The sequence below is a fragment of the Accipiter gentilis genome, chromosome 8, assembly GCF_929443795.1.
Source record: "Accipiter gentilis chromosome 8, bAccGen1.1, whole genome shotgun sequence".
Classification (NCBI taxonomy): Eukaryota; Metazoa; Chordata; class Aves; order Accipitriformes; family Accipitridae; genus Astur; species Astur gentilis.
In genome coordinates, this window is record NC_064887.1 from 11,933,536 (window position 1) to 11,945,807 (window position 12,272).

The 12,272-nt window shown below is 51.3% G+C and overlaps 1 protein-coding gene across 2 annotated transcripts in view; it reads right to left on the reverse strand.

Moving 5' to 3' along the window:
• Positions 1-1,062: 1,062 nt before the first annotated feature.
• The window catches only part of RNF220 (ring finger protein 220), a 233,840-nt gene continuing 222,630 nt past the window's right edge, over positions 1,063-12,272 (reverse strand). For both annotated transcript variants that reach the window (XM_049808212.1, XM_049808211.1), the window contains one exon: positions 1,063-4,240. In XM_049808212.1, the coding sequence (XP_049664169.1) occupies positions 4,169-4,240 (72 nt within the window). In that variant the 3' untranslated portion in view covers positions 1,063-4,168. The remainder of the gene's footprint in view (positions 4,241-12,272) is intronic.

A 12,272-nucleotide genomic window follows, 5' to 3' on the forward strand; every position in this document is an offset into this window, starting at 1 on the left:
TGTTTTGCCTAATGGGATTGCCTCATTTCCATAACAAACTGGCGGGCTGTCATTAGGTGGGCTCCCTCATTCATTACTGTTAATTAGATATGGATCCCCCAGAAGGCGGCGCGGGGTGATGAACGAGGCCCCTGACACACGCTATTACACATTAGCATTTTCTCAATACATCCGATACATCACGGCCCTCCGCTTCCTAAAGATATTTTAAATAAAATATTAGCAGCCTGCTGCGGGCTGGGTGGAGGGGGAGGGAGAGAGGGCTCCTGCCCCTCACCCTGGCCTCAGGCCTCCTCTGGGCTAAAACCGGACGGGAGAGTGGCTGAGGTGCTCTGCTGCTCCCCACCAGCCAAAAAAGTGGCAAAATCCATCCCTTTTCCCATCTTTGCCACCTCAGATGGAAAGAGGTCCCTGACATCTTTGCTGTCCTCCCCCCCCCCCCCCCCCCAGCACCCCAGCCCCAGGGGACATAGCCATGGGGAGGGGTTTGAAAACACCTCATCGACCTGTCTGCAAAATGTTTGTAAACCAAAGCATCGGCGCCAGCCCCACGCCGGGGGGAACCTGACCTCTACCCCCCCCCCGCCCCAGCAGCCTCCCAGTCCCTGTTGTCAGGGGTAACCCTATACTGCGCCGGTGGCCCCTAATGCAGGACGTATAGATCTGTTGGGGCTGGGTGCCTCCTGCCCCCAACTAATGCAGCCGATGAGACTTCATTATGGAGGTGTCCCCTGAGGTGTGCCCTTCACCCTGCCCTCCTGGCTCTATGGGGGGGGGACAGGTTGGGGAACCCCATCCATGGTGGGGCAGAGATGCGTCATTGCAGGGCGGGGGATGCTGGGGCAGGACCCTAAGTCCAGTTCTGCCCCAGCATCTGCCTGCATCTGTCCCTGCACCCCAAATAGGATCGGGGCTCCCCTTTGGGACATCACCCACATCCAGGGGCTGTGGTGTGGGCGAGGTGGGTGTGGGGGTATGGATGTGGGGGTGTCTCCTCCGCTGCCTTTCGCCTGCAAAGGGAAACACAGAAAGGCGGAAAGCGCCCAAGAAGATTTATACTTGTTTAATTAATGTCAAATGTAGTTTACAAACGGGAGTGACAAGTACCTCTTTGTATAATATACACCGACACACAATCATCGACACACCGGAATATCGCTTTGTGCAACTGGGATTCTTTGGGCAAAGATAGGTAACTCCGATATTTCAATTTTTTTTCTTTTTTAAAATCATTTAAACTCATTACAGAAGAGGGGAAGCGGCGGATGCCTGTTACAAACCGGGATGCCTCTCTCCCCAGCCTTCCCCCTGCAGCCCCCCCCTTGAAAACAGGGGATGGCTTTACAATTAAAACAAAAAATGAACAAAAAATAACCCCCAAAACAAAGAACCAATGACTAGTTACATATGGTTTTACACATACGTACATAAAGAACACGGCTGGTCCACAACACCCGCCAGAAAGCCTGGCTCCCTCCCAGGGCCTATTTCCAAGGAAGGGCTGGGGTGGGGTGTCCTGCCCTCTCCCCCTTCCCAGCTGCCTCTCAAACCCCCCCACTGCACCTTCTCCACATCCATCTCCGAGACCCCAGCGCCAGCACTCAGGCACCGCAACCCCGGCTGGGTGAAACTCGCAGTCCAGCCATTCCCCCCCCCCCCCCAATTTTTCCCCCTTTACAAACCCAGACCCAAGTTCTGTGTGCCTGCCCTTCCCCTGCCCGAGCGCTGCTGGCTGGAGGGTTACCCAGCAGTGACAGCCCACCGCTGTGGACCCTTTCCCTGCCCGCAGCCTCCCCGGGGGAAGCAGGACCCTGCCGGGGTGCCTCGGCTTTCTCTGGTCCCGGGGAGCCCCACAGGGATGCGCCCCTGAGCAGGGGAGGCTGCAGCTCTTTGGTCTCAGAGGCCACCACACTGCTTTGAGCTTTGAGACCCGGGAAACTCCCAGTTAGGAATTGTCATCTTTTGCCAAGATGCTTATAAAATACCGCTCCTTCAATTTGGTTTGGTTTTTTTTTTTTATTTGGGTGCAGTGGGATCCTTCTGAAATCACTCGGGAGATGCCGAGGACAGCAGCTGCTCTCTGCAAAACAGTATCAAGCTCAGAGCAGGGAAGTGGTGATGGACCTTCACCCCGAAGGCATCCTGCCTCCCCAGCCCTTCACTCTCTGGAAAAGCCCCAGCAGCCCAGCAGCACCGGAGTCCCAGCTCCAAACCCCTCATCCACTGCTGTTTCCAGACTGTCTTAGAATGCCCCAGCCACGTTGTGCTGCCAGGTGGGATCTGCTTGGAAAGACCCTGCAGGACCGGGGGAGATGAGCTTCCCCATCTCCCTGTCTTCTGGCTTCGGGGAGCTGGCACCCCGCGACTGCTCGGGGCAGGGCTGGGAGAAGTCAGCACATGGGGCATGCATTCGCCTTGGGAAATGGATCAGTATCTGTTTCTTGGGTCCTAAAAATAAAAGAAAAATCAACAAAAAACCAGGCCAGATGGCAGCTTTGGTTAAGGCTGAGGATACGGGAGACAGGGACAGGCATGAGGGACCGTGTGGAAGAAGCTGGAGCTGCGGCGAACCTCTGGCTCCAGCTGGAAGCATCTCTGCTCACCGCAGCCTGCGGGCAAGCCCTGGGGGTGGCCGTGGGGACGAGACAGGGTTGGCTTGGCTCTCCGCCCTACTGCCAAAACCTCTTTTGCAAAACACCAGCTCCAAGCGAGCGGGAGCTGGGGGAAACTGGCGCAGGGTAGGGCTGGCTCTGCAGGGGCTTGCGCATCTCTGCCGGGCAGCACCGGGGCCCGCTGCAGCCAGCACCGCCAGGGAACCGGCCGAGCCTCTCCGGGCAAGGCCACCAGTAGGGCCATCCCGTCCCCTGCCACCCCTCTTGCCCTGCCGTCCCTCCCCGTGCCCGCTGCTTCCCCACCGTCCTGCCTCGGCAGCGGGCACTGGGAGCAGCTCAGGCATCCTCGGCCAGCAAACGCTGCCCGCAGGGGAGGAGAGGAAAGCCAAGCATGGCAGGGGCAGGGGAAGGGGCTACGGCCTTGGAGGAGGCACGAGGGGGTCAGCCGGACCCTCGAGCAGGCACTGCCGGCCAGGGGAGAGGGCAGCGCTCTGGCAGGCTGCCTCCCTCCAGCTCTGCACCGTTTGCCCCTTCCCCAGCTGGGAAAGGCAAAGGGGGCTGAGCCAGATCCCCCCGCCCTGCCCGGTCCCCCGGCGAGGAGTTAAAAGCCGTGTCTTTCCGGGGATAATGATTCTATTATAAATAGCCCCATTAGCTACAACTAATGACAAAAATCCACCTCCTCTACTCCCCATAAGTTCTGTAAGTTATGGGCAATGCTACAGCCATTACTAAAAGCTGTTAACTTCATATCTGAATGAGGAAATATACACCACAGAACATTAAACCATTTATATTATATATATGTATATATATACTTTTTTTAAACTAATGACTTTAATGCCAAAACTTTGCTGAACCAAGAAAAATATGGGTTTAATGTTCTCTGCTCATTTTTTTTTTCTTCTTTAAAAAAAATACAACCCAAAAAAAAAGGGAAACTTATTAGTATGTAATGTTTGAGTCTATCCCATTTATACACAACATTGTAAACATATATAATCTATATTACATGTGCTTCATTTCTGCCTGGGTGTGTTTTTTTTTTTTCTTTAAACCTTTCTTTATCACTAGAACACCACAAAAAACCAAAACAGAACCAAACCAAAAACCAAACCAAAACAAATAAAAACAAAACAAAAAAACTGAACAAAGAACACAAGTTACAGGTTATTTAACATCTTTCTGTCAAGGGTCCCTTCCCCAGTCTCCTGGGGGCAGAGTGGTCAACAACACAGTCCAAAGGAGGGCTCACAAGCCATCCGCGATGCAAAGCCAGCTCCAGGGAATGGGTGGATGGGGAATACTGGTTTTAAAAAAGGGGGCTTCACAACAAAGGGTTTGGTTTTGCCCGCTGCAGATGCTGAAGGAGGTTCCAACATGTGGGACCTGGGAGTCAAGGCTCCCCACTGCTCCTGTATCCTCAAGTCCATGTCTGGAGTCTCTGGTTTGTTTTTTCTTTAAATTTTAAAACGTCTTTTTTTTGTTGCTGTCGTTCTTCTCCCCCTTGGTGTGATGAGCTGAGCCAAGTAGCTGGGTCCCTCCCGCTGGGTCCTTCATAAGTAGATGCGCCGAAGGTCTCCAGGAGACGTGATGGTGTTACACTGGGGACAGAGCTTCTTGGCACCCTGCAACCGGCAGACGAGATGAACAGTGTGAGAGAGCGAAGGAGGACAACCCGCATGACCCTGCCGTTGGCCTGGGATCTCAGGGGGAGCAGCACAGGAGCAGGGGGCAGCAAGCAGGGCCCCTCCAAGGGGCCCTGCCCCTCCAAGCAGGGCCATGTTCTCCCAACAGCAGGCACAACCTGCGAGAAGGGGGAGCCCCGATGCCTTTCTTGCCTGCCCTGCAAATCCCTCGTGCCACTCCAATTGCTGGCACGAGGCAGCTGGGCAGGCAGGAGCTCTGCAGGAGGCTGAAACCCAGAGCCAAAGGTGTGTCACAGCAGCTCCAGGGAGAGAAGTCTCTGCAGAGGGATCGGCCAGAGCACCCTGTCCCGCTGCACTCTCACCGCTGGCTGCCAGGCAGATCTGCTCCTTTCTGCTTCCCTTGCTCACCTCCAGCCCTCAATGAGCCAGTTCATGTCACTGAGCAGGCAGAAAACCAACCCAGCTGGAACAAGTGCAGTTTTCAGCTGGGATGACTGAACTGGTTCATGGTGGGGTTGGACCATCCGTTTCAGGGCAGCACAGCTGGGGACTGCCTTGGCCTTCCTGTAAAAGCCCCAGAGCTGCTGACATAAAGGAACCCCCCGTCCTGTCCCCTTGCAGAGATGCTGCGGAGACGAGTCTGTTCTGCCAAGGTGAGCTGAAACCAGCAAACTGTGATGTGAGCTGGGGCGAGGTAATGGGCGGCCAACATGAACACTACGTGAAATAAAACAAAGGCTGATGTGCCATCTGTCACCAAGCCTGACAGCAAGAGGGTGTTAATAAGCCTCAGAATCGGGGTCAACCTAAGCCGGTCATCATTAGATTGGCAGATGTGACAGACAGTTGATGGGAAAAATGACAGAAAGATGGCTCTGCTGTGAGGCAGCCTCCTGTCTACAGCACCAGCAGCACAGGAAATTGGGATGTCCTGGCTTTCAACACGGACCACAACCTCAGCACGACCTCCCGCTGCACAGAACTGAGCACAGGCTCTGTCTGAGCACCCTGAGTTCTGCTCACCACAGTCAGACAGGCCCTTCCAGCAGCTAACGCCCCACGCTCGGTGTGGCAAGCGAGCTGACAGGCATACAACATGCCGTGTGAGAGCCTGCTGGCTTGCACGGGGCTTGCTGGCAAAACTGAAGCCATTTGGTCCAGTGATGCTGCTGCTCTCCCTTAGCAGGGCTTGTTTCAGTACCTGCAGCAGTAAGTGTGGCAGCTTGCAGGACATGGACTGAGTGGCAGGGCAGGACCATGACCTGTCACACTGCTTTGGTACTGCTACCTGCATTTGGGTACATCCCTAGCAGGGGAGGTGGCACTGCTGCTTACAAAAGGCAAGCATTCTTAGAAAAGGTCCTCTCTGCTCTGTGACAACACCTGCAGAGAAAGGACAGGGGCTTTCTCCCCCAGAAGCTCCCTGGACTAAGGAGAACCTGGAGGAGAGAGCCCCAGGTACAGAAAATTTACACGGGTGCAAGGAATTGATAAGGATGCAGATCCAAAGAGGCACAAGTCCTGTTTGCTCTGCAGTATTGAGTATTACTGAAAAGGCCCTGCAGACCGGCTTCGAACCAGCCCCCTCCCTGCTCCCAGTGCACATAATTCCCTACAGACATGGACTTCACATGGTCACTGTTCCCCAAGCTTTGGACTTCTGAGCAATCAGGCTCCCGTTGGATACCTTTTGCTGCTAGCGGTTGAGCTGCTGCCCCAACACATGTGGGAACCACAGGCACTTGCGCCTGAGATGTAAAACAGCCACACACCAAGTCCTGTTGAACTAGAGTTGAATGAAACGCATAATGGACACCTAAGACACCCTGGACATCACTCTCAGGGTGAGTGACAGACTGGCAGTAGGACAGACCACTGGTGGTCTGGGTGGTGCACCTAGCTCTGGTGCTGATGCCTGTGGGTCCATCCTTCTAGCTGTCTGGGACCTATCTTATTCCCTCTCTAACTACTGTGTCTGTTTAGATTTTCAGTGTTCTGCAACAGGGACCATCTCACTGTGCCTGTGCAACGCATCGGGCAGCCCCATGCACCGGTCTTCACACAGTAGACTTGGCATGCTGGAATCTGGGAAGAGCAAGCACAAACCACAGCTGGAACAAAAGGCTTAAAACCCTGATGAAACCGAAGACTGCCTGCACTGGACTTTAACAGACCCTGTTTATGTAACATGCCCCTTTGCTTGTGCTCAAGTCCAGAGCTTTGAATCTCCATCATTAGAAAAGGGCAAGCTCTAACACTGCATGTCCCAGTAAAAACTTCCTGCAGCAGCTACAACAGGTAGGAGACAAAAATCTAAAAAACTGACCCCTCCGCCACCTTTAAAGCCATTGTGGGCCAGGCTACATAGCAGCACTGCCAAGGAGGGGCTCACTAATCTGGATGCAAATGCCATGAAACAGGCTGTTTCAACTGAGTCCCTGCTCAGGCCTGCATTGCCGTGCAGCTCCCTGGTCCTCAGAGGTGCCTGTTGCATCTGGTTGGCCTCTTGGCATTGTCTTTGTAGCTGGAGGGTCCCAGGGAAGTGCCATAGAGGTGCTGAGGAATTAATTCACAGCATGTTGTCAAAGGGGCAGCAGTTGGCAGCTGCCCGTTTGAGCTTTCCTGCGTGCTCTGACAAGCAGAAGTAAGTATGCATGGGGACTTCAAGGCAATCCAGATATGACTACTGCACACATCTGTGTCCATGCTCTCCTTCCCAAGAAGGGCACGGCTTACTGGCAAGTGACAAAAAAGCATCCAACTGAGTACCTGGAGTTTCTAACTCCCTGGACAATGCGCCAGGGAGAGTACCCTCTGCAAAACCAGTCTCCTGACACATCAAATGCCTCAGTTTGCATTCAGTCTGGGGCGAAGGATGAAGGAAAGTGCTTGCTGCCACTTAAAACCATGCCCCCTTTTCTTCAGCGCTCTTGTGCAATGCTGAAAAGCACTTCAGCAGTTACCAGCTCTGCTGAAGTGGGAGACGTTTGGCTGTACGTGGGTGGGGAGGAACACTGAACCCCTTGAGTTCATTTTTGCTAAAAGCAAACCTCAGCTGCTGCCATCCACTGTCTTGCATCTTGTACTCTGTTCTGGGGTTTGGAGGTGGACTGAGACAGCTGCAGGCAGATGTGCGTGAACCTTAGCAAGGGCAACCTCGCTAACACAGATTAGACAGCTCGATGCGGGAAATTTCGGAAGGACAGATTCCTGGAAAGCCAACCTGCCCAGGTCTCTCCAAAGCCTACGCAGGTGCTCACTATAAGCACAAGTCCTCCACACTCAGCCCACAGGATGGCAGAACAAGCCTGGTTAAACCGACTGCAGCTTTGCTCCTCTCTTCTGTGGCAAAGCAAAGTCAGGTATGCAATTCCTTTACACTACAGGGAAATGGAAGATGGGTGGATTTATCCTGGCAGACCCTGGGATCTCTGTCCCAGAGATTTGCTTTCTGCACCACATGCTGATGGCTTTAGGGGGATCCACGCTCCCCACCTAAGGCTGAGAGCTGCACATGGGCAGCCAGGGCCAAGTTTTTGACCACACCAGAAGGCAGAACCCAACCACATGTCGCTTGACCCATTTTCTGAAAAAGTTACATGACCTGATTGCAGATTCATTTAGGGCAGTGGTGGATGTTGCTTCACCTGCACACGGGGAGAGCAGCTCATCTTGAGCTCTGAAGCCTGGGCACACTGGAGGGAACGACAGCATCCTAGAGACCTTCAGCAGCCTGCCCTGAATGCTGTGCAGGCTGACTCCACGTGGCACGCCGGGCCCAGGTCTCTGGGTCTCCCTAGTACTTATGCTTGGTATTAAACAGTTCAAGCAAAAATAATGACTTTGGACCCTTGGGGAAGCCTTTTTCTTTTTTTCTTTCTTTTTTTTTTTAAACTATCATCCTCTGCACACATCAGCATGTGTGTTAAATTCAGAACTAAGTCCTGATTTTTTCTTTTTAGATTGAAATTGCTTAGAACCTTGTTCCTTACATCTGACTTTTCGATGTAGGTGTACAACATTTATTGGCACTAGCATTTAAGCTCTCCTCTCTTGTAGAGAGGCACACAAGCTTGTACACACACACATGCTGGCACAGTCACAATGAAAAAGCATTTGCTCCCCCACTGCTCACCTGCCAGCTGGGGTTACTAAACTTTTCCCTTGAAATAAAAATGCTGTGGAATAATAAGTCCCACCTGTCGGCCATTTCTTTCTTTCTTTTTTTTCCAGGTCCTTCTGCTCCTTTCATCATAGCTTCATGGAAAAGCCTTGATGTGTTATAGCTGCGTGTACTAGAGTAAAGGCCACCTCAGCTTTTCCATTATAAACCCCAGTTTTGAGGGGTTTATAAAACTCTGCTGCAAGAAGTTTGCTCCAGGGCTGTTACAAAGCAAAGAAAAGGGGCTGGAACCAGGATGGAGTTTATTTTTTCTCCTCCTTTCTTAATTAAAATTTGGCAAGTGATTGATCCACAATACAGGCTAATCACTTGGGGTAGTAGTTTGAAAAATACATTAACGAGAGCTGAGATGTTGAGAAGTCGTTAGGGCTTGCATGGTGCCAGGAAGGATTGGAGTATTTTGTCTTAAAGTTGCCTCTTAAAAAAAAAATGGTGTGACGTCTGCTATAAATTGGCTAAAGCAAGAAAACTCAAAAGGAAGGATTTAGGCACTTCCTGCTGTCCTGTGGGTCTAAAAATGGGCAATTTCCAAGCAGAATATGCTACCAGGCACAGAGAATAAAGAGACACACACACAGAGAGCAACTTTGTCTACACGGTGCCACTCTCAAACCTGGGCTCAAAGCTTGCCTGTTTTATAGGAAGGAAAACCAAAATAGAGAGATGACAGAAGGGACCCAAACCAAGAGCCAGCTTCTGCCAGGAGAGGAATCGAACTCCAAGATCCAATTCTCAACCAAGGTGACAGCCCCCTTTCCCACTCATGCCTCCATATGAAGTGGTAGCTTCTTCTCTGCAAATGCTAACTCCCAGAGAAGCAGCTGTTCACCACTGCCATTGTGGGGTACCTCCAGTTGTCAGGCAACGCAGTTAAAGCAACCAGGAGAGCAACCTTTTTCACAGAGCCTCCTCAAAGGGTGGAGCTCACCCCCACAGGTTTTTGGAGGCCAAAACTGAAATATATTAATAAATAACCAGACAACCTCATGGCAGATAGGAACATCATGAAGGATCAAGCGCAGCATCCTCCATGCAGCTGTTGACTCAGGTGGTCCCTATGTTGCTTGGAAGCACTAAGAAATCACCCAGAAGGATTGCTCTGTATCTGCACTGTTTCTTACAAAAATACTCCAGCCCGCATGGGATATATGGTATTATAGCCTGGAAAAAGCGACAAGGCTAAGAATGTAGTAGTGTAATCTACCAAAGATATAAACGTGTCAACTGCAAAGAATACACATCTATTGATGGATCCCCTGGAAGCATATTCTGTGATGAAGAAGGCTTTTTAGAAGTGATTCTGTCCTGCTCTTGCAGTTGTCATTTTCAAATAAGCCCAAGACAGTCAAGCACAAGCCTGGGGTCAGCAAATACACATAGGAAATGCTGGATCTGGCTGTACAGGTGATGGGGGAAACTCAGCAAACTGCACCTGCTCAAATAAACCTGCCCTCTTTCAGCCCCTGCATGCCTGCACCCACCACAACCCATTGCGGTCAAACAACAGCCTGACTTAGCTTTTAACTGCATTTACTTTGTAAGGAAGGATACCAGAGTTTGGGAGATCACAGAACTACAGCTCAGAGGGATGACAAGAACTCACCAACTCACTCCCCTGGCAAGATCACCTCAACCTGAATTACTGCTGATGGACACCCATCAAAAGTGTTCTCACAAACCTCCAAGGATGGAGGCTCCAAACCTCCCCAGTAAAGCACTGCAGCAGATTGCCAATCTCTACTGTCAGAGCACTCTTCACAGGAGAAGGAAAATATGAATTTCGCCCACTAGTAGCTGTAGGGTCCCCGTCAGTTAATGGCGAAGGACAGAGAAGGGGCAGACAAACCTCTTCCAGAGGGAGATTCATCCCCCATCACCCTGTGACTCAGGGCTGCAGTCCTACAACCAGTTGAGGACGGACATGCACCGTGAGAGTCACATCGATCTTCAGGGAAATGAACCCCACCTCCCACTGCCCAGGCTAAGCCTCCCTCCTGCAACACCATTTCCTCTCCTGTCTTTGAAGAACCTGCACGTGTTTTCAGGGGTTTCCAAAAGGGATCGCAGGGAAGTTACTCCAGGCTTGTGTCCCACTTTCTCTGTAACTCGAAGATATCAACTAGCTCTCTGCATGCCAGATGGATGAATGAAGAATGTCACTGTGTTGAGTGCCCCAGACAGCCAGCAAGTAGGGAGTAGCAAGCTCATTGGTGTGGTTTGACACAGCAATACAAAACCAGCAGACAAACCCAGCTGACAAAACAGCTAATATGATTTCCTGGGAGCCCAGGCACAATCACATGGCATCAAGGAACAAGTTTGTCTCTCTCTCTCCCTTGTCTCCATTCCTGTTGTGCCTACTACCAGACAGCTGCGCACACTGTATGCAGTGTACAGCACACCTTTAGTCTGTGGCCCCTGGACTGCAGCCCTCAGGCAGACTGGTTCTGCTCACAGAGCAAGTGGAAGGAGAGAAAACCACTCAACTCATCATGTCCTGATGCTGGGTGAAGGGACGGTTCCTCCCTTTGTCCATGGCCACCCTGAGGACCATCTAACCAAGCAGCTTCTACTGGCACGGAGGCGCTGGCTAACTCAGTGAGCACTACGACCTCAGTTCTCTTAAACCATCTCCAGCGTCCTTTTCTGTGACCCCAGCCTTTCCTTCACGTTAATCCAACACAGCAACAGAGATAGAGTTGGAGTCTGCTCTGGTGAACGTTTCATCCCCAGAACTTGGAGCCAGTTTGATGCACTGAGCTCTAGTACAACAGTACCTCAGCTAGAGAGCCCAGCAACCATTTGTAGAGTTGGTGGTTAAAAATATCTTCCTCTCTCCCTTAGCAATGTAACAGTTATAATTTGGAATTGGACATCAAGCGCCAGAAGTCCAAAAATTGTATTTTCAGAAAGCCTAAGTGCTTTAGAGATCCAATCCTCATCAGTGCCCTAGACACCACCAAAGTCAGAGGATACCAGAGATGCTCAGATCACTGTAGCATCGTATCCCAGAAAATGTTTAAACCTTAAACCTTTTAAAAAACACTTCACCTCCTCTGGTCCATAGACTGATGTAAGCATCAAATTTCACCCTGTCTTCAATACCATGCAGAGGTTTAGAAGCGCTCCCAGGCACTGTGAGCGTTCGGTTCCAGGGCCTTGTTCAATACACGGTCCTCCCTCTCTCTCTCAGACACACTCACGCTCTAATTTAATATTAGATCTCGGCTGGGCATATAAACCACAGGCGCACAGGAGAAAGGGGACTTTTCACCAGCAGGGATGGCAGATCTCCAGAATGTTCAAAAGGGGCCGGAAGCCCGACACAACCCACCAGCCCCAACTCCTATTAACTCCAACAAATTGTTTATTGCACAACAGAAGAAAAATGTTGCCCCTCTCCCCCAGCCAAGTCTTTCCATGTGTGCTGCACGCGCAGGCTCCCTCCTCCCGGCCCCGCTGGGGAGCCAGCTTTATACCCAGGGAAAGGTAACAGCAGCGATTATTACACACACTATCCCACAGCTCCTCGCTTGTTAAAAAAAACAAGAGTCTCTTTTGTGCCCGAAATAAAAGGAGATACCTTAATTAGAACAATGCAGGTTGGTGAGCATTAAACACTGAGCCCAGCTGCTGTATGCCATTAAATTCATAAAAAAGGAGGGGGGAAGGAGGGCAGTCTTAACGAGATTACACACATTGACTTTGATCAAGACACAAAAGCACCAAGGCGTTCCAGGGTTTTTATTGCTGTCTTCGGGCTACATTTTAATGGTTACATTAGAAACATGCGAACACAGGCTGGGAGATTTTTTTTGAGACGGGAGA